The sequence below is a fragment of the Naegleria fowleri genome (assembly GCF_008403515.1).
Source record: "Naegleria fowleri strain ATCC 30894 chromosome Unknown tig13, whole genome shotgun sequence".
Classification (NCBI taxonomy): Eukaryota; Heterolobosea; class Eutetramitea; order Acrasida; family Naegleriidae; genus Naegleria; species Naegleria fowleri.
Window position 1 is genome coordinate 181,329 of NW_025407945.1, and position 25,171 is coordinate 206,499.

The following is a 25,171-nucleotide window of genomic DNA, read 5'->3' on the forward strand; positions in this document are numbered from 1 at the left end:
TTGAAAACTCCATTAATTCAAATGCCAGTGAGCAAAGAATAGGTTTTCCTCAAAAAAACCATCCCTCTTCATAAAGCATTAACTATGAAAACAGTGATTACTGGTATTCTGCTCCTCGCATTGGCTCTTTGTTTTGTTCTCGCCACTCAGGGAGGTGTCCTTGCTGAGACTCCAACCATGACTGCTGATTCATTGAATCACAGGAAACTTGTAAAGAAGGTGAATAAAAAATATGGAAGAAAACTAGTTAAGAAGTATCTATGCAAGAAGGTGAGAAAGCTTATCAGAAGATTAAAGAAGTGTGTCAAGAAGATTAAACTTTCCAAGAAATTGAAGGCTCTCCTAAAGGCCAGATTGGCTAAACTTGCAAAATTGAGATCTCAAATCAAGAAGATTAAAGTATGCAAGCATGGTAAAGGCGTCATTAAGATCTCCTTGAAGAGAATTCTCAAGCTCAAGAAGCTATTGAGAAAGTTGTTGAAAGGAAAATGTTATCCACCCAAGAAGATTTAATTCACCTCACCTCAGGTGCCCGCAGACATCATGCTTTTGAATACTGACGCGAATGTCGAAAATAAAACACAACATGATGCACAATAATATCTCTATCTGTGAGCTTGTTCCAACAACAAGGGTTCAAAACAGGTCTCTACTCCTCGTCATGCCTCTTTCTTGATCTTTGCAAAAATTGAACCCATCTTCTTTAAGACTTTGCGAAGGGGGACTCAAAGAATTCTTTCAAAAAAAAATATGGAAAGAGTCCCCGACAATATTGTGTTGGATCGTTTTGCCCATTTTGTGGCCACCGATCAGTGGAACGTTGAATCCAATGAGAATATTATAAAACATATTTATCCTGATCGGAGAGAGCTCTCTAGTTTGTTCGTTTACAAGGTGGAGAATGATGGATTGATCGTATCTGGAGAGGGATACAAACAACTCTTTAAAAGACCTCTATTTGGAGATGTCATTCCGAAGGTATTTCAAAAGGAAAAGAAGGAAGCAAAGGTCGGAGATAGTTTTGGTCCGAGCTGGGCGACATTTTGGTTTGAATTGAATTTACAAGTGCCACCTGAGTGGAAAGGATTGGATGTACATTTGTTGTGGAATAGCGATAGTGAAGCATTGTTATTTGACAAGAATGGCAAGGTTTTGCAAGGATTAAACGGTGGTGATGGATGGGTAAGTTCTATTGAAAAATTAATTGTCAAGTCATGACACGATCGGCTTAAATGTGGCCATGTTCGAAAACAAACCCAATAACCTAATGATGGAATATTTCCCTTCTTTTAATGAATGATCTTTGACACAGGATAAACGCGAGGAGTTCTTTATTGATGCTGACTTGTTAGATGAAGAGGGAAAAGCTACTTTTTATATTGAGATGGCTTGCAATGCAATGTTCGGAAATGGATGGAATGGCCAAATTAATCCTCCAGATCCAAACAGATATTTCACTTTGAAAAAGGCTGAAATTGCATTGTTCGATCGATTGTGAGTATCTTTTACAATCATTTTGTTATTGGTTAACTTTTTTTAAAAACCATGACCACTTTGCACTACACTCATTATACTACTCTCAGAGCTTTTGATCTCATGTATGATTTCAAGATTGTTATGGAATGTGCCAAAGAATTCGATAGCAAAAGACAAAGGGCTAGAGAAGCAATTATTACTGGAAACGACATGCTTAAATGTTTCGATCCCAATGACAGAGACAGTTGGCAAAGAGCAAGAGACATTGCAGCTAACTTTTTAGGTAAAAAGAATGGAGACACTTGTCACAATATTGTTTCTGTTGGGCACTGTCATATTGACATTGCTTGGTTGTGGCCATATGCAGAGACAAGAAGAAAAGCTGGAAGAAGTTGGGCCAATCAATTGAGATTTATAGATATGTATCCACAGTACAAATTTGTACAATCACAAGCACAGCTCTACGAATGGGTAAAGGAAGATTATCCTGAAGTGTTTGAAAGAATTAAGCAAAAGGCAAAGGAAGGACGATTTGTTCGTAAGTACTTCTTGTCATTATGTATGAAAGGGCTTATTTTTCATACACTTATTCAGCGATTGGAGGTTCTTATGTGGAGTGTGATGGTGTTTTACCAAGTGGCGAGTCTTTCTGCCGACAATTTTTATATGGACAAAGATTCTTCAGAGAAGAATTTGGTGAATATTGCACAGAATTTTCACTCCCTGATAGCTTTGGATATTCTGCTGCATTGCCTCAAATTATGAGATTGAGTAAGATCGACTCGTTCATTACACAAAAGCTCTCTTGGAATCTTTTTAACAAATTCCCTAACTCAAGCTTTGTGTGGGAAGGCATTGATGGATCCAGTGTATTTGCTCATTTTCCTCCAGCAGATACATACAATGCAAGCCTTTCAGTGAAAGAGATCCTTTTCAATGAGGAGAACTTTAAAGATAAGGAAGTATCTCAACATTCTTTGTGTTTATTTGGTACGTGATCGCAATATGAGGTTGACACTGACTCTATTTTTCAAAACAAAATTTTTCATTATTCCACTTTGACGTTATTGTGATAATTTTAAGGCCACGGTGATGGAGGAGGCGGCCCAGTTCTCGATCACATGGAACGTGCCAAGAGACTCTACGATGTTCAAGGTTTACCAAGGATCATTCAAGAAAAGCCCAAATTCTTCTTTGATCGATTGAAAGAGGAACATAGAGAGCACAAATTGAAAGCATGGCGAGGAGAACTTTATCTGGAACTGCATAGAGGCACCTTCACAAGTCAGGCAGCTGTAAAAAAGGGCAATCGAAAATGTGAGCTCTTGCTTAGAGAAGCAGAATTATATAGTGCCTTAGCAAATCGACTCAATGGTTTTGAATATCCTCGAAAGGAGCTAACAAAACTTTGGAAAACTGTGTTGTTGAACCAATTCGTAAGTATTTTGAGAAATATTTGAACAAACAACAGATCCATCAATGTACCAAACGCCAATTTCATATTTTCACAGCATGATGTTCTTCCTGGAAGCTCGTAAGTAGAAAACTGACTTTGACTTTATTACAACATTCATGAAAATAGTATTGAATTAGCATATGTAGATGCAAGACAATTGCATGCTCAAGTATTAGAAGAAGCAAGCAAAATTCGTGAATCAGCACTCGCCTCACTCAACCGACAACAATTAGACATTGACACGAATAGCGAAGAAAAGGAGAAGGTTGTCACTGTATGGAGCTCCTTGCCATGGGAAAGAAAAGAAATTATTGAATTAGATGTTTCAGATAATTTGGCTGATGACAAGGTCTACACACAAAAGACATCGAATGGTAAATGCCTTGCTGTTGTTCAAGTTCCTTCCACAGGATACAAAACTGTCACAGTCCAAGAAGTTGTGGTTGCTTCTGCCACCTCGACTGAATCTATTGTATCTCTTCATCAGAAGGGCAGTTCATATGTTTTAAGCAATCAATTTATTGAGGCAACTGTCAATGAGTATACTGCAACTGTGGACATTGTAGACTTACAAACCAAACGAAAAGTCGTTCAAGATGGAAATCGTTTCATTATGTACAATGATAAATGCCTCTTTTGGGATGCTTGGGATATTGAGGTTATGCATAACGAACGTGAACTTGCAATTAAGGGCTATAATGAAGGAAGTGTATCTGTGACTGTACTCGAGAGTGGACCATTGAGATGCTCCTTGAAGGTTACATTTCCTATTAGTGAGACAAGCAGCTTGTCTCAAGTTATTTCTCTTTCATGTGTTTCACCTCGATTGGAATTTAACACTCAAGTCGATTGGCATGAAAAACACAAATGTCTCAAAGTGAAAGTTCCTACGAGAATATTCTCAGATTATGTTACCTATGACCATCAATTTGGATTTATTAGAAGATCAAATTTGAAAAACACAAGCTGGGACGTTGCTCGCTTTGAAGTGAGCTGTCAGAAATACATGTGCATCTCAGAGTATGGAAGTGGAGTAGCAGTGATCAATGATTGCAAATATGGCTGCTCAGCGACACAAAACGGTGATCTCTTCTTGACATTGTTGCGCGCTCCAAAGGCTCCTGATGCCAATTGTGACATGGGACACCATCAATTCACGTTCGCCATTCATCCCTATGTTGGATCATCATTCCAAGATGGAAGAATAATTCAGAGTGCTTACGAGCTCAACCAACCTTGTAATGTATGCGTCTATGACAGATCTCTTCCAAAATCATCCTTGGAGAAAGTTGCGATCGAGAGTGAAGAATCTCTAATTTCAATTTCTTGTGAGCAAATACTTTGTGAAACCTTGAAGGTTTCTGAAGATTCAGAACAACATTTGGTGTTGCGTATTCATGAATGCTATGGTGCTCATGCTCCTCAGAGTGTGTTGACCATCAAATCTCCTCAAGCACCAAGGGAAGTTGTCACAACCAACATTCTTGAAGATGCCGATGAGGAACGATTCCAGTTAAGATTTACGCATTCAGATAACAGAATCCGTATTGAAGTTCCTCCGCTCAAACCTTTCCAGATTCAAACTATCAAGATCAAGTATTGAGAAATACCCAGAAGAGAATGTTCGTTACCATAAAAACATAATGGTGGTAATTGCAAAATGATATTACTGGTTCTAATGTTGCCGTGAATGATATTAGCAGCAATCGTTGTATCTTTTTTTAGTCAACCTTTAAATGTAATTACGATTCGTTAATAATTTGCATGCTTTTATTGAAGTCTAATCTTTTTTTGTTGCTGTTAAAGTATTTTCTGGGCGACGGTCAAATTTCTCGCACAAAATTCTGTTGGTGATGGAATTGGGCTTGAAGGGATAGCTCTTATAAAATTGAATCGCCTTTTCCTGCAATCCACTTCTAATAAGGCACAACAACATGGCATTGTACATTCTTAACAAGTAAGAAACATTGCTGGTTTGGCTCTTGTACTTGTGGAAGAGTTTCTCGGCCACATCTGGTCGTTTCACGAGTGCCAACGCATAGATTAAGCTATGAACATTGAAATATTGAATTTCTCCCTCTTCTTCCAAGCGTGTAATATATTGGAGGAGATGTTCTGTATCATCGAGGGCTGCATAACTCTGTGAAATGTACCTCACTAATGAATAGGAGCGTTTGAACCAGCCCAATCTAGAAAATGTATACACATCAATCACCTTTTTAAATTCTTTTCGCATGAAAAAGTATTGCATCAACTTGGAAGTAATGTAAATATTTGGCCTAATCTTGTAGAACCTCATAATAGTGATAAGATTTTCGAAATTCTTCTCGTCCTTCATGCCTTCAAAAGTACACAACATGAGTAAGATGGTTCTTTCGTTGGGTCGAACACCAAGAGGGCCTGAGCCACGAGAGAGAGTCTTTTTTTCCTTCATATCCTGAAGAAATTGTTCAATTCTCTCTCCCAACACGTACTTGTTAAAACAGTTTAAAGCTTTCTGGTATTGCGCTGAATGTACCAAGCAAGTTAAATATGTGTTCACAAGTTGAACATCAATGTAACTAGGTTCAAGTTCGCCTGTTGCACATTTCTTTACAATATCTTCGAATAACGAGTCGACCTTGTCAAAATTTTCCACTTTGAAATAGGCGTCTAAAATAATGGAATAAGTAATTCCATTGGGATAAGCTTTAGATTTCATTTGTTGAAGCAATCCTTCAAATTTTCCAATATTCCTCTGCCTTGCATAAACTGTCAACATGCTATTGTAGACGAATATATCTGGATGTGAAATTTGTTTGAATATTTCTTCAGCCTTTTGCTCATTTCCTTCGAGGGAGTAAGCGTTCAATAATTGTGTGTAAACAAAAAGATCAGGATTTTTGATCCTTTTCATGACTGCTTCGACCATTGCAAAGTTGTGTCTAGTCGAGTAAAAGCGCATAATTAACGTGTTAATGGTATTATCATAGCGTTCTGCTGGAAATAATGTCAAGTATTCCTCAAATTTCTTTTCCGATATATTGGATTTGATTAAAGTTTTAAGAAGATTGGTAAATTGATTACGAGTGAAAGTGGTACTTGTTGTTGGAGGATTTTTAGAAAAGGGTTTGTGTTTCTTTGGAGGAATGACTTCGGTTGTGGATAGAGGAAGCATCATTTCGAGAGGTTCTTGTTCTTCATCCATGATTATTTCTAGATCCGTCATTTCCTGTTGTGCATCTGAAGGGAAGGTTGAGAAGAATCTATGAGAAGGATGATGATTAGAAATTTGCAAATTGTAAAAGTGTTGATTGGGGGAATTTAAAGAATGATGAGGATGGGATGAATTGCCATCTCGATGATGAGAGAATAAAAAGGGGAAGAACTTTGGGGAATTTGAATGATGAAGATTTCTAGCAAGATTTCTAGCAAAAGGAATTGTAATGGGTGTGGTGGTGATGGTTGAGAAAAGAGAACAACACCCAGTGCTGTTGGCAAGGATTGAATCGCGAAGAAGATTACCTCTTGCGTTGGTGAGTTTTGTGGTGGTGATGGTAGTGCTCGGAAGGAAGAACGATGATGATTTCATTTGTTTTTTGTTGAAATTTCCAGAAACAAGAAATCCTTTAAAGGCAAATAACGAGATGGTCATCGTTCACTTGCTAATTCAAAAGGTATCGTTATCATCATTGCCAAATTGGTCACCTGTCCTCTCCTCATTGTAAAAGGATGGCAGAACTCGAACTTGTATTGATACAATTATTGCCAAACATTATCAATTAAGTGATATTGATGATCAACCGGGAAGGTGGTGTAATGGTAACATCGCAGCCTCCAAAGCTGTGGCCGGGGGTTCGATTCCCCCTCTTCCCCTTGAATTTTGATTGTTTGGCCCTCTCTTGATTTTCAATCTTTTCTTTTATTGAGTTTTTTGTTGTTGTGATCCGCACTCATAATCCAGATCAGTCGCCAACGAGAGTTTTCCCGTGACTTTGATAAAGTATACAACATTGACAAGGGTACCCATCTTTTGATGAGGGAAAATACTTTCAACACAAAAGTCTGGAACTTTGACACCAGTTTGTTGATTTAAATTTAAAGCCTTCTTTTCTTTTGCCTTCAATTCTCCAATCACAATCTTTTTGATCACATAAACGTCACTTTTGAGGGGAACCTTTTGACCAGGCTTTAAACAGTCAACTCTCTGAATGAAACTTATTGTACAGTCCGATACAGTTTTTTGAGCGAATGATTGATGGAATTGAGGTTCACTGGGATCTTTTTCACATTGGTTGGATTCTCGTTTTGAAAGACAAGTGGAGGTTGAAATTTCTTCGACATGAAACATATTGAATACATAATATATATATTCTACATATTATAATTGGGGGAGTTGATAATAAACAAAAATTTCAAGAGTGACGAGAGGTCAAATCTCTTTAAGAGATTTATTGACTGGGAAAAAAGCGATTTTTCGCCACGCACGTAGATGTATAACTGAAAGCCTCTAAGTTATGAGTCTTACTGTGATGCTGAGTACGGCTCGCTTCTAACGAGTGAAAATAACAATTAACTCATTTTGGTGGTAATCAAAAAGAAGTGGTCAATCAAAACCAATTTGATGGAATGAATTGATCGAGAAGGATCGATGCTCCAGCGACTATTTTTATTACTTTCCATCAGTCAATCCAATCCCAAAATCCGATAAATTTAAATTTCCTCATTTGGGAGTTGATCGCTGTCATTTAAAATTCGTTTACTTCACCTTCCACGTTTTGGTTAGCCTATTTGGCTCCCTGCCAAAGCATTGTAAAATCTTTATATTCCAGTATTTTTCGGAATGGCGCCCAGGACCACCGTTACACTTTATTTCAGAAAAATTAAAAGATGCAGACACAGTCCCTTTCAATCTCCAAAATCAATCCAAAACAAAAAATCTTCAATGACTCCATCAACAACAACATCATCTCGACGCAACCAACCACGCGTCCTCCACTCTGATGATGAGGACGTAACCTCCTCCACATCCACTCGCCATCGAATCGTGTACAATCCTCACAAGATCGATCGTTCCAAACGTGTCGCTCCCGGTTGCGAAATTAATCTCACCAACATCCTCTCGGCTTCTAAAACTCGAAGCAGAAACAATGTCAACTATAAGGCATTGGACAATGGAGTGGTGGTCAAGACGAATCGCAAATCCAAGAATAATATTTACATTAGAAGCAAGACCTCTGAGAAGATTCAAAAGACTTCCAAAAGAAGTCTTCCTCGAAGAAGAGTCAAAAGAAACAAGAAGAACGAGAGGAGGACAAGGAAAATGTGGTCAATCAAAGTTCTCTACCACAAGAGAAGAAGGATCACGATGAAGAATCGGTCCATGAAGAAGAAGAAGAACAGGAGGCTGTCACTACCACTTCTTCAGTTCCTGCTCAAAGTGTTGAATTGATTCCTTCCTTCTCTGATGCCAATGACGAAATGGATGATTCATCTGTTTATCTTGTTGGTCTCTCCTCTCACATCAAAACGCTCTTGTCGGAAAAGCTTGGAGCAGTCATGCCTCAAACCAATCTCAAAAAACATCGTCGAACCTTTGGAAATCAACGTTTACCATTGGCCATTGTCGAATGGGGTCGAATTTGGTCAACCACTGCCAAGAGTACCAACTCGATCAAACTTTTCAAATGTAACACTACCGAGTTGATATTCGATTCTCTTGAATTCACTGAAATGGATTTAGAAGAAGAAGAAAAGAACACCTTTGCCTTCTTGAAGGGAACCAACGATCGAGTAATCATTGGCTCAGGTACCGATACTCTTCTGGTCGTTAAATTGGAGGACGGTAAGAATTGTGAGGACTTGCCTGTCTATGCTTTGAAGGACTCGTCTCCCTCTGAGGCATTTGGTCCATTCAAACTCTCATGGATTCTTAAGAATTGTGAGAGTGATGGTGAAGATGTTGATTCTCAACAACAAGATTGAGGCATATCAAGTTTTGATCCTACATTGTAAAATTGAAACAATATCTCATCCTCTCCCTACAGTCTAATTGAATCTAGATTTGTTATTGGTGCTGGCTTAATCGCCATCATTGCAATAAACCACCACAATCCATGAGATCCATTCATTATATTAATAATAATTCCTTGTCTTTTTTTGCAACCACAACATTTTGTCTTTTTTTTCACGCAATAAGGGAAATCAAAAAAATGTTAAAGTTAGCTCGAGAGGATTTTCTTCCGAGTGAGGAGCAACAACAACAAACATCACCATGGCTTGCAACTTCATCCACCAACCATCAGTTCTTGTTATCTCAATGTAAATATTTAAAATTGAAGGAAGATCGTATCACTATTTATTCCGATCAAACACTCTCTCATGTGGTGGATCGTTGTGTGGTTCGTAAGAGGCTTGGACGAGGAGCTGGTGGGAGTGTATTCATGTGTGAGCAATTACCGAATGAGGAGGAACAAAAGAATGGAATGACTCTTCATCAATGCAATAAGATGGTTGCCCTTAAAAGTATTCAAGTCGAGGATGTGTCAAGTTTGGAGAATGCAGTTGGAGAATATTCCCTTCTCGTAAAGATGAATCAAAATGGAAGAGGAAATGATTTTCGAATAACTCCCGTTTATGATATATTCATTGATATTCAACAGGAATTTAATGTTTATGTCATGTATTTTTCAATGCCTGTTTATAAGAACGATCTAGAAAAATTCGTCAAATCTCCGGCATATAGAAAAGCCCAATATGATCATCGGGAATTGCCCTCATTAGATTCGAGTTTAGAAGCGTCATCTCACCAAACACTGCCAACAAAATTTCAGGTTGCTCTTTCTGTTGCAACAAATATTGCAAAGGCTCTCTCCTATATTCACAAGAACAATATTGTTCATAGGTAAGTGATTCATTTGATACTACTTTCCACGATGTTTAGTTGAGACATTGTTCATTCAGAGATATTAAGCTAGCAAATATTTTGATAGAGGATATTCACAGTGACGGATTGTCTGTTGTTTTGGCAGATTTTGGGCTCAGTAAAGAAATTGAGAACTCATCTAGACATTCAAAAGTTGGTACTCTTAGCTACCTCTCACCTGAAGTTCTCTCTGGCCAAGAGTATGGATTTCGAGTTGACTGTTTTGCATTAGGAGTTGTACTTTATCAAATATTGACAGGAGATTTCACAAAGAGAATAGCCTGGGATTTACTACAACATCCAGAGCAAAAAGTCAGGGATGATTTAAAAAGCAAAATGATCATGTCTCTCTCCAATACTGAAGTGGATTTTATTGACCTTGTTTTAGAAATGTTGGTTAAGGACCCTCATAGACGTATACATTCCACTGCAATCTATCATTTCTGTCTTATGAAGAAAACCAAGTCAAGGAAAATGCAACAAGTTTCAATATTTGAAAAGAATTCAGTTCAACCAATTCCTCCTCCAAGAGATCGTCTCTCTGAGGCTCAACAAAAACTTCTTAAAGCAATGAGACAACAATCAAGTCAAACAGAAGAGTCCCTCAAACAAGTGCATCCCGAAAGTGAGGAGATTTTAAGTAGACATCAGAGCTTTGTCGAAGGATGCTCGTCAAAGGCTGAAAATTCTGATATGAAATCAAAAGAAATCAGAAGATCAAAATCCTTCCACCTTGCTCTAAGACGCACTGAGCTGACCATCCATGTGTATCCAAACACTTTTGCATCCTCTTTCAAGAGATTATTTTCCAAGAGCGAAGAAAAGCAATTTAACTCAATTGAAGCGGCGTTGATTTATGCAAAGAAACAGCCATCTTCAGTCTTTGTGACTATTTATTTACATCCAGGAGTTCATAAACACCGCCACTCCAATTTGAACATTGAACGTGGAAATTTAATCATTGAAGGTGTTGAAGAAAGTGACGAAGAAGCTGTAGTACAAGCAGAACGAATAACTATTTTACAGAATGTCGAAATTAGGAAAATGAATTTTGTGGGAAGAAAGTTAGCAAAAGGAAGCCTTTTGACGTAGGTTGTTTTGAAACAAATTTTTCATGTGAAAGATAGATTTGCTTCACATAGGAAACCAATAACAATAGAAATTGATCAATGTCAACCAACAATAACTAATTGTAAAATTAAGGGACGTATTCAAGCCAATGGAAGATCGAATCGAATGGTGCCCATTTTAGAAGAGAATGAAATATATGGTAATAGCCAAACTGTAAGCAATGATGTGGCTGCAAGTGCTCTCTATTTTGAAGGGTGTTGTCCTCATCTCATAGGTAACAAGATTCATGACAATGGTAGGTTGATAACATTGAATGCAATAACCACTCAACTTTCAGAAACCAATGGAATTGTATTGCTAAATTGCTATGGTGCAACTATTTCTGAGAACCATTTGTACAACAATTGGAGTAGTAATTATTCATGGGCGCTTAAAATGATCAATTGTGAGAATGTTTCAGTGCAAGGTAACACCTTTTTTGACAACGGTGCTTGTATTCTCTTGTCAAACAGCACTGGAAGTGTTCAAGGAAATGAGTTCAAAAATTGCAAGAAAGGTGTTATGATGAAGGATTCCAAAATTGAGTTTCATGAGAATGAAATGATAAGCATGAAAGAATTGGGTGTAGTTGCCAAAAAGTCATCTCTTCAGGTATGCTTTTTCAGTTGCTATTAACTCTTCATGTAACATTCATGTTAAATAGCTCTGTATGAACAAGTTTTTCAATAGCTCGAAGGGAATTATATTGGAAGACATGGAGGGAGCGATTAAAATTATTGGAAATGCAATCACAGGAACAAGTGCCTTCTTGGCATCAATATCTGCACAACTTTCAAGTAACACATCTGCATTAATTGTGCAAGATAATATGTAAGTCAAGTTTGAAAATTTGCTTTCTCTTGCAATAATGCTTTGCAGATTTTCACGAAACCTAGGAGGAGGCATCCACATCATTAGGAAAGATGTTGTCGAAACAGAAAACACCAATGACGTTCACATAACAAATAATCGATTCTTTAAGAACAGTGTGTGCTGCATCAAGGCATTGCATACCCAACAGCTCCATATCAAAAAGAACTCCTTTTCAGGGAGCATGGAACATTCCATTATTTTAGACCAATGTGCAGGTGAAGTGGTGGACAATGTTTTTTCAGATCACTTGTTCGCGTCAGCTTTAAGTAAGTTGATGAAAGTACATATTCCCTTACAAGAGAATAATATTTCTTTCAGAAATTACTGTTCCTGCATTGCTCGTCCTATCAATTTGTGATAATAAGTTTTCTCACAATGCATGTTTTGATATTGCTCTCATTGTCGAGGCAATGTCTTGCAATGAAAAGATTGAAGTTAAAAGCAATCATTTCTCTGGTAGTGCAGAAAAATCAATAATCTTCAACAATCAGGATCTTCAAAAAAACGTTTTACTTCAACTCCAGCAAGAGAATACTTTTAATGAAGAAAATTGAATATCTTTTGTGGGGAAGAATTCTTAGAATTTTGAAAATACTTAACAGTTTATTAGTAACTTGGATAATTCACTGCGTTCATGTCATTGTTGACATTTTGCTGCGAATTAGTTTGCTGCTGATGTTCACGATCCAATTGTCGTCTTGCTTCTGTTTCGTAAGCAGTGAGTGGTATTGGTGGTAAGTGATATCTTTCAATGGTTGGATATAAACTCATATTTTGTTGATCATCTTGATATTCGAAATACTCTGTTGCTTCTTGTTCAGGTGGTGCTGAACCATCCAGTGGCGTTTGAGGATATTCTTCCGCAGATTGCTTCATTTGATCATTGAAGGACTGAGATCTATGCATTGCTTGCTGCTGTTCAGGTACAAAAGGTTGATATTGTTGGATTGCAATTTGTGGTTGTTCATGGCTCACCACACCACCATACTGAGATGGTTGTTGGTAGTAAGGAGAAACAAATTGGTTGGTTTGAGGTACATTTACAGAGTGTTGAGAGGGTGAAGCGGCAGTCATGAATGGTTGAGTTATTGTTTGAACTTGTTGGAAATAAGCCATATGTCTCATTCTATTTGCAACATAAATCATGCACTCATAATCCAGATCAGTCGCCAACGAGAGTTTTCCCGTGACTTTGATAAAGTATACAACATTGACAAGGGTACCCATCTTTTGATGAGGGAAAATACTTTCAACACAAAAGTCTGGAACTTTGACACCAGTTTGTTGATTTAAATTTAAAGCCTTCTTTTCTTTTGCCTTCAATTCTCCAATCACAATCTTTTTGATCACATAAACGTCACTTTTGAGGGGAACCTTTTGACCAGGCTTTAAACAGTCAACTCTCTGAATGAAACTTATTGTACAGTCCGATACAGTTTTTTGAGAAGTATTTTCGAGTGTTAATTGGCCCTGCAAATAATCACCTGTAAGGAATACCCGTGATGGCATTTGAAGTGTGGTGTTAATTTGGCCATTGGCAAACAAGAACGTCTTCACTTTTGTGTCAGTGAAAGGAATGGAATTAGAACCCATCAAAGAGGGAGTCATCAAAGAGCCCCCTACAGGAATTGCAGCAGAGGATATCAAATCTCCAACGCTCTTATCTGAATTCATGCAAGTGCATCTTAATTCATAGTCAATGGCTGGCATTCCATAATTGCTCTTGCTTCCAGTGAGAGCAGATTGATTGGTATGATAGGTGGGTGGAATAAAGTCTGGTAATTGAATTTCGAAATCGTACTTGTAAACACCAGCAGGGAGAATAGTGTTGACTTGCTTTTTGAACAAGCCAAAGAATTCTCGTGCCTCTTTCTTGGTGCTTCCTATTTCGTTGCATCATGCATGTCAAACACATACAACAAGTGATGAACAAGATGCATTCATTCCGAAAATTATTCAAGATCATTTATGCAGTAGTGTGTGAGGAACAAATAATTACTTTTAGTATTCTACTCACCTCTACCTTCAAGTTTTGTCGAATGTTCATAAAATATACGAGTAATTCGAGTATTCGTGTTTGTTTTTAGTGCTTGTTGTAAATTGGTCGTGTAATACTCTCGACCAAACACATCTATTTTAATTCCGTAAATGCCCATCTGTGATGGAAGCCTTAACTCGACATATCCGACCACTTTCTCTCCCGAGAAGTACAATTTGGTTGGAAAATAGATTAATAATTCAGCCCTTATCATGTTCTTTTGAGATTGTATCTGATTGTTTAGAGAATATTTTTTTGAGAATGAAATAATTCGTGATGTTGTTTTGCTTCGGAGGTTTGTTTGGGTAGATATGCTCCGACGCAACGAGTTCTTCCACTCAGCAAAAAGGAATTAGAACCGAACACGAAATTGAAATGGAATAGGTGAACCTGACAACCATCAAGAGAGAACCTGCATGATTCAGAAACAATTCAGCTTCCTTTGTTGTAGAGAAATAAAACAATTAAAAACAAGGAAGACGAATCATTAAAAAAGATTTGCATTAGCCGGGAGTCGAACCCGGGTCACCAGCTTGGAAGGCTGGTATGATACCGTTACACTACTAATGCTCTTCGGAAAGAGTTTATCATTCCAACTTTATGTCATAGAATATGAACAGTCCGTATTACCACAATCCAAAGCAGGAGAATTACTTTTCTCCCCTAGAAAAAAATAATGCCATCCTTCAAGACCCAATACAGCGGATACTCGGTCGAGTTTTCTCCGTTCGAAGATGATAAATTGGGAGTGGCCACAAGTCAACATTTTGGAATTGCCGGACAAGGAAGACAATACATTTTACAAAATGATCGTGATTCGCAAACGATGAGAAAATTATACACATTCGATACCGATGATGGTCTCTATGATTGTACATGGAATGAAGAAAATGAAAATCAAATAATCAGCTGCTCCGGTGATGGCAGCATAAAAGTTTTGATACCACCAATGCATCGGGAGGAGAGGGAGCTCCGGTGATGAATTTTGCGGAACATTCAAAGGAAGTCTATTCTGTTGATTATAATACAGTAAATAAGGATTGTTTTGTGAGCGGATCCTGGGACAATACCATTAAATTATGGAATTTACAAGCTGCAGGAGCAGGACAAACCAATGCAAGTTCTGTTGAGACTTTTGATGAACATCGTTATTGTGTATATTCAACAATTTTTTCACCAATCAATGGAGATTTATTTATGAGCTGCAGTGGAGATATGACCATGAAGATTTGGGATGTACATGACATTTCAAGCATACAAACAGCACGAGTTCACAATTATGAAGTGTTGGCATGTGACTGGAACAAGTTCAATGAGCATATTGTCTGTACAGGTGCTGTCGATAAAACCATTAAGGTCTGGGATTTGAGAAATTTGAATCAACATGGTGCTGGAGTTGTGGGAGGAACATCATCCACTGCATCAGATTCTTCTATTTGCACCCTCTCTGGACATGGATTTGCTGTGAGACGTGTGAAATTCTCTCCTCATGATGAAAATATTATTGGAAGTGTCAGCTATGACATGTCCTTGTGTATTTGGGATACTGAGCAAGGAAGCGACAATGCTCTCCTCGAAAAATATGAGCATCACTCTGAGTTTGTTATTGGATTAGATTTTAATTTGGAAATGGAGGATGAGCTGGCAAGTTGCAGTTGGGACGAGACAGTGTATGTGTGGATGCGAGGAGAGGAGCCAGTTCCAACTCACGAAGAGAATGAAAACGAAAATGACGAAGAAGATAATGAAATTGTTGCTCAATTTAGACAAGTCTTAGGTTTAGCAAGAGGTGGAGGAGGAGTTGAAGATGAGGATGAATATGAAGAGGATGAGGAAGAAGAAGAGGACGAGGAGGATGAAGAATAATTGAATGAAGATACTATATTAAAATTGCATGTTGCTTTGAACAAAAGTGGTGTTTGACTAAAGTTCAGGGTGACCAAAATTTTTGAATTTTTTGTAACCAAAAGTTGTACCGTCAACCCCAAGTGTTTAAAAATTCCTTCTTCTCTCCCCTCAATTTCGCTGTGTTTCACATGATGAAAATTTAAAATATGAAAATACCAACACTTACACATGTTTATACCCCAAAAAACTAAACGCAATGATAGGCCTGACGAGGAAAAGCAAAGAGAATCAAGACAGCTTCGAGAAGAAAATGATCTTTGCAGTTTTATGAATTTTATCAAAGAAGGATCAACAAATCCAACGTGAATGGACGATGTTCGTGGAGTTTCTTGAATTCGTTTCACACAATCTTGGGTTGATACATCTCCTTTCCTGTTTATTATTCATGGTCAGCAGAATTCTCCATGAAAATACTTCTGGCTTCACCTGCGACAGTGATCAACAGAATGGTGTTACTCTTCACAGAGCATTTCATTTTGGCATATTGTCTCTTCAATCTTTTTGCCACATCCATCGAAGGGACCCAACAATGCAAGAATTGCTTCTCCCAAACATCTTCATCGTATACATTTCCCGACGATGCAATTATACCTGACAGCTTCTTATAGAGAAGGAGTTGCAACATCTTGTCCGTTAATACACCATTTCCTCCAGTGAAATTGTTAAAATTGAAAGCTCGAGTTACAGAAACACCATACTTCTTTTGACCAATTCGAACTAAATAGTCAGTCTTCTTACTTCCAGGATAATACTCAATCTCCATTTCAGTCTTCAAAAGCTCTGCAGAGAACATTCTTTTCACAACTTCGAAACTCAAAGCTTCACTGAATATGGAATTTCCTCCTGCATTCTCTTCTTGAGAAATTCTTTGAGCTCCCTCAGAAGTTCCTCTCATCAATAAATCAAATTCCAATTGATTTCGAGTCTTTTTCAATAATGATGAAGAAACTGAGGTGGACAAGTCTTGCTGATTAAGAGTATTCAATTCCTTTCGAGCCTTTTCCTTCAGGATCATTTCCTGAATGACAATGGTTGGCTTTTGACTCACTTCCATACTTTGGTACAACTTTAACTCTTCAGAGAGTTCAGTCTTCAAATAAAACGAACTCTTCTCATGTCCAACATTGAGCGAGAAGAATTTGTTCTTCTTCTTTTGTGCCAACTTACTCTGCTGAGAGGACGAGTGGGGAGGCAACGACGACGACATTATTGACAACCCTTGTGAATCTATTTGCTTCCTGAATAAGGCAGGACCTTGGCCCGATAACAATTTGGGAGGAGAGGAAGCCATTGGAATCATCTCTTTCTCGCATCGGGCCATACATGGTTGTGGTGCCAAACCATGAGGAGGATGACTTTGCTCCCTTCGTAAAGTGCTCTTCATCATCTCCATCATCGAAATGTTTCTGGGCCGGATAGTCTTTCTCTCCTGCTTTTGCTTCATCTGACTTGGGTTCAAAACATGGATACCACAGTTGCTGCACCTTTGAATAGGAACAGTGGTGCTTAAAGCACGGATGATCAAAGCACTGATTGCTGGAGAGTTGATCCAAGTGGAGGCTGCTGCTGCTGCATTCTGGGGATGAGTGAACCAACCAACTGGAGTGGGACTGGAGGAGATTGTCGCTAAAAAGACTCAACTCCTGAAAGCTGTTGTGGTTGTTGCTGGAGCGAGCTAAGGGACATGGCAATATAGGGCTGGAGCTACTACTATTGCTTGAGAGAGAAGAGTGGTTGGAACTGTTGTTGCTTGAGAAGGACATGATGATGCGTGTGGTTGTTGTTTTGGTGAGAGGACGGTGATAACGAGAGAATTAAAAGCTTTTGAAAAAGTGTTACAAAGGATTGGTCAATGAAGTAATAAAAGTTGCGGAGTTTCTTGTTGGATGAGATGTGAGGTCCAAGCTGAGCTAAGGATGTTTTGCGTGATGATATTCGAATAATACAAATGATGATTCGGGAGAGGCTACTGTTGTTATAACGTTAGTAAAAAAGGCAACACTATTGACACAGAAGAAAAGTGAAAGTTTTTTCTTGTTCTTTCAGAGACGCAAAGAACTTGAGGTGCACCCATGAAATTGAGTCCAATAATCTAAAAATAAAGAAGAAATGGAGTTTACAATCACTTTGGATAACGAGAAGAGTCGATAGGGAAAATGTCGATCGAAGCTGAAGCGTTTTCGCGAGATCTGGCTATTATAAAAAAGACTATCCCAATCCATCATTCGAAGAGTGAATTTGAAGGGGAAGACCAAGAGTAGTCAGGAGAAAATTTGGCATGAATTCAATAGGCTCATCAATGTTGTGTGCTTCATCCTTGGAGTTCTCCTGAATGAAGATGGTGACGCGTAAAGACATTAATGATAACGATGAAGGGGGAAGCGTTCAATAGTTCCGACCAATCCCTCCTTCATTCAACCATGCATTATCGTGTCTTCACATGGAATGCTTCCAAGAGTCCAGTCATTTGATGTTGAACTGAACTCACAACTGTTTGGATGATGTCTTTTGAAGATACATTCGAAAAAAAGAAATTTACAATCATGAAAAAATGTCTCTATTGAAATCCCAAACCATCATTACTCGTCATCTTTGTGGAATGAAAGGAATAAGAAAACTGTTCCAACAACACCACTTAACAACAACAGCAATAACAACCTCTTGCTTCAATCATCAAATGATGAATATTGGTGGAAAAGGCTTCAATACATCACCTTCTTGTTTCGGAACATTTCATTCAAAAAGAAATTATTCAACGAGTGGTGTGATGCATCAAAAATATGACCACAGTGGTGACAACCCCTCCCATCATCATCATCAACAGAACAACAACTCCTCGTCCCTTCAAAAAAAGAATTTACCTCTCTCACATTTGAGAGTTTTGGATTTATCTCGAGTATTGGCTGGCCCCTATTGCACACAACTTTTGGCAGATTTGGGAGCTACTGTCATTAAAATTGAGCCACCAAAAGTTGGAGATGACACACGTTCATGGGGACCTCCGTTCATGAAGGTAGAGGGTGAGGGAAATTTACACGAGAATCAAAGTGGATATTTTCAATGTGCCAATCGAGGAAAGAAGTCGGTCACTGTGAATTTGAAATCGAAAAACGGTCAACAAATTTTACACAAATTGGTGGAGAATTGTGACATTTTAATCGAAAACTTTAAGGTTGGATCTTTGGAGAAGTTTGGATTGGATTACAAATCTGCAAAAGCGATTAATCCAAATATTATTTATTGTTCAATTACTGGATTTGGACAAGATAGTTCAAAATCACATTTACCAGGATATGACTTTGTCATGCAGGCAATGAGTGGGGTAAGTGTGAAATGGAGTCAGTGAGATTTCTATTTGACCTTTAATTATTTATTTTGTTGAAATGAATACGATCATGTCCGACATTATAGGTCATGTCCATTACGGGAGACCAAAACACACCTCCTTTTAAGGTTGGAGTGGCCATAACTGATGTTATCACTGGAATGGTAGGTTCTGAAATTGTTCAACCTAAAATGCGATCATTACAAATGGTGACGTGTGACCATTGAATGACTTTTATCAACTTAAAGTATGCTGCAGTGGGAATTCTTTCCAAAGTGATTGAAAAACAAAGAAACCACTCAAATCCAGAGAATGTGGAAAACTCTTCCAACAACAGCAATGACTGGGTTGATTTGTCTCTTCTTGATTGCAACATTGCCTACTTGGTCAATCAAGCCACCAACTATCTCCAAACTAACAACTCACCAAAACGAATCGGTAATCGTCATCCCAATATTGCTCCGTATGACTTGATCAAATGCAGCAATGGTAACATTGTCGTGGCTGTTGGTAATGATGCTCAATTTCAAAGATTCATTTCAGTCCTTTCGAGTAAATTAAATTCCACACCATTCAAAGACCTCGACAAATTCGCCACCAATGCACAACGAGTGGCCAATCGAAAACAATTACTGGAACAAATTGAAGCAATCACGACCCAATTCTTTACTAAGGAAGACCTTATTAACGAATTGAACAAGCAAGAGGTTCCCTGTGGATCTGTAAATACAGTAGGAGAAGCACTCGCTGATGCACAAATTACGGAGCGCAACATGATTTGGACATTTGAGAAGAGTGGCGATGAGGAAATTCAACAACAGTCAGCAGTGAGGACAATTGGAAATCCCCTCAGATTCATCAACGAACAGCACGAAGTATTGAATTTGAAACAATTTTCCTCTCGACCACCCATCTTGTCAGAGCATACGGAAGAGATTTTGAAAGAGATGATTGGAGCTAAGGATGAAGAAATTCAAGCATGGAGAAAGGAAGGAACAATTTAGAGTGTGATCACCTTTATAGATGAACTCTTCGCGTGTTCAGTTCACTCTACAAAACTATTATTCGAATACATTCTCATTGTTGTAAACACTATTACAATCAACAGGTTGTAACAACACTCACCAAACTTTACAATACATTGAATGATCGATACGCCACATTTATTGTTCATCCTCTTCTTCTTACAATGATGTTCTTTTGCTTTCCCGAATGCGTGCGCTTTATTTGAACACACAACAAAAACAACATCTCACCACTCTTGGATACTCCAAAACTCGAAAGCACGCAGCTGACCATCGTTCTGCTCACCTCCGATCGATTCATTGACTCAACATTGGTCGAACAACCACTTCTGCGAACATTACATTGTGATTCACGACAGACATTAGTGATTGATCATCATTAAAAGTAAAGGAACCGATTCATTCATCATCATGCGGAGACTGTTTCAAGTCTATCTTTCTCAGTACTTGAGAGCGTTGGAAACAGAAGAGAATGATGATAATAATCAGGACCAATATGATGATGATGAATACATACTTGAAGAGGACGAAGAAGAACTCTTCAACAGCGTCTATCAACAACAAAGTGGGGAAGACACCGAAGAGGACGATGAAATGTACACAACAACAACAACAACTAACCGAGGACGACAATCATCATCAGGTTTGGCCCGAACAGGTCGCGATCGGCAAACACGACAACAGGCACAAAAGCTCAGAGAAGAGGAAAAGGAAAGACTTTTTCAAGAACAAGTACGAGAGAGGTTAAAGGCTTTGAATGAGCATGAATTGGGTCAAATCATTAGAGCTCATATTGGAAGATTTTGTCAACAGCCACATACATCTCAATTTCAACACCAAAATGCTTCATGCTCGAATGGCATGGGTAGTTGTAATAGTAATATTCTGGCTGCATCTTCTTGTGTAGACGATGCAGACATCATGATTGACGATGGTCAAGATGTACAAAATAACTCTGGGTGCATGCATGATCGATACAAAAAACGACATTACTTTAGTGGAGTGAATTACAATAACGATAAGAGTTTAATTCACATGCTCCATAAAAGGAAAATTGGAGGATGTGGGGCTGGAGCTTTACATCGAAATTGTGGCTCACGAATGTCACAAGGCCAATTAGCAAGCATTTCCTCACGATTCATTCCATGCACAAACAAAGGACCAATTGGTCAATTTGACTCCTATTTATTTTGTGGACAATTCTCTTTGGATGGCAATTTCTTCATGAGTGCGTGTCAAGATCAATTAATTCGAATATATGATGTAAATACAATTTTGCTTAAAAAGTCTGCCATCTCAGAAAACACTGAACAAACTTGTTCAAATGAGCATGACGATATTACTAGCGAACATCATCATGAGGATAGCAACTCTATGGATGATTCAGAGGAGGAATACTACACGAGACCTATTCGTAGCAGATATGGCATGATGCACAATCAAAATTTAAGCAAAACTCCTACAATGAAACATATCAGAGAAATTCAAGCAAGAGATGTTGGATGGAGCATTATTGATTGCAATCCATCTCCAGATAACAAATTTTTGGTGTATAGTAGTTGGAGCGCTTACATTCATTTAGCAACCTTTGTTCCTCATGATTACGATCCAAACGAAGATATTGACAAACGTGTCAAGTACATTGAAAAGCATGAAAGATTGTACCTTAATCCTGGGAATATCCGATTTTGTGCCTTCTCTGTTCGATTCAGTCCAAATGGAAAGGAAATTCTTGCTGGTTCGAACGATGACCACTTATACATTTATGATCTCGACAAAAACATAAGAGTTGAAAGAATTCATGCACATCGCTCAGACATTAACAGTGTATGCTATGCAGGTAGTAGCCACCCTGAAATTTTCTTTTCTGGTAGCGACGATGGTTTGTGTAAAGTGTGGGATCGAAGAGTGTGCTCTTCCTCCTCTAGTAGTGCCGTTGGTGTTCTTGTTGGTCACTCAGATGGTATTACATGTGTTTCATCTAAGGGTGATGGAAGATACTTTATCAGCAATGGAAAGGATCAGACCTGTAAATTGTGGGACATTCGTAAGATGGCTGATCCAAACTCTAACATTTCACAGATTCCAAAAACTAACAATTTATGGGACTACAGATACGAAGTGGCACCCGCAAGACACTCTCGTGTCATTCATCACAATGACCAATCACTCATGACCTATACAGGACATCAGGTTCTTCAAACATTAATTCGATGCTATTTCAGTCCTGCTCAGTCCACAGGACAACAATACATCTATACTGGAAGTCATGATGGAAAGATCTATGTGTACGATATTTTAACTGGAGAAATTGTCAAACGACTGGAAGGTCACGCTCACATTGTGAGAGATGTGCATTGGCATCCTTTCCTTCCTCTCATGTTTTCGTCTTCATGGGACGGAAGCTGCTTAATGTGGGAAAGATAAATCATGATGCGTTCATTCGGCAAAAAACAGCCATGGCTGTTGATGGTGACAATATTCATGAGGTTCATTGTCCAGACCCGCTTAAAAGACACAACGGAAGTAAACAAAGTTGAGTGGTCATTGTTCAGTTTACAACCTTTCTACATGGAACCCCAAGTGGTGTTGACAATATGACAACTCCCATCAAGCACATCAAGTGGAATTGAATTTTGGTCCAGCAGCTGTATCTCCATGGTAGGACCAATTCGAATCCGAAAAATGAATTCTCTCTCTTCAACTCTCAGAGATATGTTCTGAAATAATTCAAGTACTCAAAAGTCTTCGTTTTCAATTTTACTAATTCATGCAATTAATATTCCATAAACGGCATATCTCTTTCAGCGCCCTTAATTAACAAAACTGGAAAACAACAAGAGGAACCAACACTAAAAAAAATTCAGAGTTATTAACAGTTTTAGTAGGTTTGCTTCGATTTCTCTTACGAGGTGAGTATAGTTTGTTGGAGAAATATATCTTGAACTCAATATATTCATCATCGTTCTGTTCATGTATTCTCGGAATGATGATACAACGTTGATCTCCTATTGATACACCAAAGATAGCAGCCTATTTCAATAACCGCCACTGATTATTACAGATTCCGAGAGATTCCTCGCTGGACGAACAGACAGACACACCCTCAAAAAACTGCTCCGTACACCATGGTGTTCCAACTGAATTGGAGAAAGAAGGACGCAGCAAAAGAGGACGCCACAGGCCAACATGACACGCACAGTGTTGCTTCCTCATCATCGGCAGCAGGCCGATCTCGCAGCCTTAGTGCTCCCACTTCCTATGAATCGATAGATTCGAAAGAACACAGACTCCGAATAATATTCAACATGTTTGATAGTAATGAAGACGGAAAACTCACTGCTGAGGAAGTTAAGGACTTTCTCTCCTCCGTCTATGATAAAAAGTATATTGAAACGATTTCTAGGAATTGGAACCTGGGAAAAGGCCTCACATTTCAAGAATTCCTCGAAATCTGCGGACAAAATGAATCAAGCGAGAAAGATACTGAACAAATTGAAACAAACAATACATTTTGGAAGTTCAAACCATTCAATTTATTGAGAAGGAGACGAAAAGGCCTTAGTCAAGAATATGACGAAAATGAGCTCAAAAGGGCATTTGAGGAAGTGTTTGACACGAACCGAGATGGTGTCCTTACAAAGAATGAATTTAAGAAGGTGTTGAAAAATCTGAGAATTGGAGAAGCTTTCTCAGATGAAGAAATTGAGCACCTTTTTGAGTCGGTAGTTTCCAAGTCAGCAGGTGTTCTTAAATTTGAAAACTTTTTAGAGCTTCTCAAAGATAAAATATAAGCTTATTTTGTAAATCTTAAGAGTTTGAAATGTACAAATAAATTAAAACTAGAGAATGGAAAATGTCTAGATCTAGGAGTATTTGAATTGGTGAATTGACTCTATGGTTTAACATCAATGTTCTTCATGCTTTTTCTTGTTATCAAATACAATCTTGCTTAGTAGGTAGTCTACCAATTTTTGCAAATGTTTTTCATTAGTTCGAAGAGATTGAAGTGCGGCAACGTAGAGCGTACCAGAGTTCATATCTTTTACAAACACCTGAAATGAATTGTGTTTCTTTTTAACACTTGCAATGTTGAAATCCATGTGTGCAAGATCTTGCTCAGATACGGTCTGTATGTTTTTGGATTTCGAAGAGCGACTTGATGTATTTGGTGAAGAAGGCGTAGATGGTGAGGGATTTTTCTGTTTTTTAGAAGGTGGCTCTGGAATTTCAGGGTCGCTATCCACCTGTGTTTCACTGTCACTACTTTGGTCCTTAGAGGCTGATGCAATACTCTTTCCGCCAATGATCTTTTGGAAACGAATTCCATTTTCTGACTTGTATTTTGTGATTAGACTTCGTCTTACAGAGGTGTCTGGTTCCCATGTCTGCACAGGATAATTTTTCCATTGAACAAGATATTCCGTTTTGTTTTTAACTTTTCGAGAATCTGTAATTTTCTCTGGAAGAAACTCTGATTGTCCTTGTTTGTACTTTTTATCAAGAGTTGGAGCCACACGTTTCTCAAACTGTTCAATCATGTTTGAAATGTTTGAGAGATTCTCAGTTGGCTCCCATGTACTGTCCTTAACTGGCCATCCCTTCCATTTCACAAGATAATAGACCTTGTTTTGTTTTTTCTTTGAAAGAAGTATTGTTTCTACTTCATATTCTTGTTCATCTCCATCATCATCTTCGTAATCTTTTTTTTCCTCTTCTTTTTTCTTTTTTGTCTTATCAATCATTCTTCTGGTTGGTTTTTTCTTTTGAGAATTTGTTGTTGATGATCCTGCACTGTTTCTGGATGCTCCTCCTTCTTTTCGTGAAGCTTCCTCCTTGTCTCCCGAATCATCGTTATCATCACTCAATTCAGACATATTTGATTTTTTACGTTTTTTGCCGTTCCTCGTTTTCTTTGTAGTTCTTCCTTCATCATCTGTATGATCGGAGACTTTTTCGATATCACTGTTCATGTTCCTATCCTGACGATGGCTATCGGACAAAGAATCCTCCTCATCCAAGCTTGGAGATTGTGTTTTCATTTTTTTTTTTTTTT

At 38.2% G+C, this 25,171-nt stretch overlaps 13 protein-coding genes across 13 annotated transcripts; 8 read left to right on the forward strand and 5 right to left on the reverse strand.

The window, feature by feature from the left end:
• Window positions 1–84: 84 nt before the first annotated feature.
• On the forward strand, window positions 85–513 carry FDP41_012154 (uncharacterized protein; the record flags this gene model as incomplete). Its single annotated transcript, XM_044702642.1, has 1 exon — window positions 85–513. The coding sequence occupies one exon, from the start codon at window positions 85–87 to the stop codon at window positions 511–513; it is 429 nt and encodes a 142-aa protein (XP_044566210.1).
• Window positions 514–750: 237 nt separating this feature from the next.
• Window positions 751–4,535, forward strand: FDP41_012155 (uncharacterized protein; the record flags this gene model as incomplete). Its single annotated transcript, XM_044702643.1, has 7 exons — window positions 751–1,182; window positions 1,313–1,494; window positions 1,584–2,014; window positions 2,071–2,466; window positions 2,560–2,912; window positions 2,988–3,010; window positions 3,059–4,535. The coding sequence occupies 7 exons, from the start codon at window positions 751–753 to the stop codon at window positions 4,533–4,535; spliced, it is 3,294 nt and encodes a 1,097-aa protein (XP_044566211.1).
• Window positions 4,536–4,712: 177 nt separating this feature from the next.
• Window positions 4,713–6,503, reverse strand: FDP41_012156 (uncharacterized protein; the record flags this gene model as incomplete). Its single annotated transcript, XM_044702644.1, has 1 exon — window positions 4,713–6,503. One exon carries the CDS (start codon window positions 6,501–6,503, stop codon window positions 4,713–4,715), a length of 1,791 nt encoding a protein of 596 aa, XP_044566212.1.
• A 330-nt stretch (window positions 6,504–6,833) lies between these two features.
• Window positions 6,834–7,262, reverse strand: FDP41_012157 (uncharacterized protein; the record flags this gene model as incomplete). Its single annotated transcript, XM_044702645.1, has 1 exon — window positions 6,834–7,262. The coding sequence occupies one exon, from the start codon at window positions 7,260–7,262 to the stop codon at window positions 6,834–6,836; it is 429 nt and encodes a 142-aa protein (XP_044566213.1).
• A 594-nt stretch (window positions 7,263–7,856) lies between these two features.
• On the forward strand, window positions 7,857–8,896 carry FDP41_012158 (uncharacterized protein; the record flags this gene model as incomplete). Its single annotated transcript, XM_044702646.1, has 2 exons — window positions 7,857–8,093; window positions 8,177–8,896. The coding sequence occupies 2 exons, from the start codon at window positions 7,857–7,859 to the stop codon at window positions 8,894–8,896; spliced, it is 957 nt and encodes a 318-aa protein (XP_044566214.1).
• Window positions 8,897–9,123: 227 nt separating this feature from the next.
• FDP41_012159 (uncharacterized protein) lies at window positions 9,124–12,373 on the forward strand (the record flags this gene model as incomplete). The annotated part of the gene is made up of 7 exons (XM_044702647.1): window positions 9,124–9,815; window positions 9,875–10,924; window positions 10,979–11,202; window positions 11,245–11,558; window positions 11,611–11,777; window positions 11,826–12,085; window positions 12,138–12,373. 7 exons carry the CDS (start codon window positions 9,124–9,126, stop codon window positions 12,371–12,373), a joined length of 2,943 nt encoding a protein of 980 aa, XP_044566215.1.
• Window positions 12,374–12,425: 52 nt separating this feature from the next.
• Window positions 12,426–14,071, reverse strand: FDP41_012160 (uncharacterized protein; the record flags this gene model as incomplete). Its single annotated transcript, XM_044702649.1, has 2 exons — window positions 12,426–13,702; window positions 13,837–14,071. 2 exons carry the CDS (start codon window positions 14,069–14,071, stop codon window positions 12,426–12,428), a joined length of 1,512 nt encoding a protein of 503 aa, XP_044566216.1.
• A 764-nt stretch (window positions 14,072–14,835) lies between these two features.
• FDP41_012161 (Peroxin 7 (Pex7), putative) lies at window positions 14,836–15,723 on the forward strand (the record flags this gene model as incomplete). Its single annotated transcript, XM_044702650.1, has 1 exon — window positions 14,836–15,723. One exon carries the CDS (start codon window positions 14,836–14,838, stop codon window positions 15,721–15,723), a length of 888 nt encoding a protein of 295 aa, XP_044566217.1.
• Window positions 15,724–16,144: 421 nt separating this feature from the next.
• FDP41_012162 (uncharacterized protein) lies at window positions 16,145–17,149 on the reverse strand (the record flags this gene model as incomplete). The annotated part of the gene is made up of 1 exon (XM_044702651.1): window positions 16,145–17,149. One exon carries the CDS (start codon window positions 17,147–17,149, stop codon window positions 16,145–16,147), a length of 1,005 nt encoding a protein of 334 aa, XP_044566218.1.
• A 1,167-nt stretch (window positions 17,150–18,316) lies between these two features.
• Window positions 18,317–20,094, forward strand: FDP41_012163 (uncharacterized protein; the record flags this gene model as incomplete). The annotated part of the gene is made up of 3 exons (XM_044702652.1): window positions 18,317–19,087; window positions 19,177–19,254; window positions 19,339–20,094. The coding sequence occupies 3 exons, from the start codon at window positions 18,317–18,319 to the stop codon at window positions 20,092–20,094; spliced, it is 1,605 nt and encodes a 534-aa protein (XP_044566219.1).
• A 432-nt stretch (window positions 20,095–20,526) lies between these two features.
• FDP41_012164 (uncharacterized protein) lies at window positions 20,527–22,542 on the forward strand (the record flags this gene model as incomplete). Its single annotated transcript, XM_044702653.1, has 1 exon — window positions 20,527–22,542. One exon carries the CDS (start codon window positions 20,527–20,529, stop codon window positions 22,540–22,542), a length of 2,016 nt encoding a protein of 671 aa, XP_044566220.1.
• A 701-nt stretch (window positions 22,543–23,243) lies between these two features.
• Window positions 23,244–23,909, forward strand: FDP41_012165 (uncharacterized protein; the record flags this gene model as incomplete). The annotated part of the gene is made up of 1 exon (XM_044702654.1): window positions 23,244–23,909. The coding sequence occupies one exon, from the start codon at window positions 23,244–23,246 to the stop codon at window positions 23,907–23,909; it is 666 nt and encodes a 221-aa protein (XP_044566221.1).
• Window positions 23,910–24,023: 114 nt separating this feature from the next.
• FDP41_012166 (uncharacterized protein) lies at window positions 24,024–25,157 on the reverse strand (the record flags this gene model as incomplete). The annotated part of the gene is made up of 1 exon (XM_044702655.1): window positions 24,024–25,157. One exon carries the CDS (start codon window positions 25,155–25,157, stop codon window positions 24,024–24,026), a length of 1,134 nt encoding a protein of 377 aa, XP_044566222.1.
• Between the last annotated feature and the right edge of the window lie 14 nt (window positions 25,158–25,171).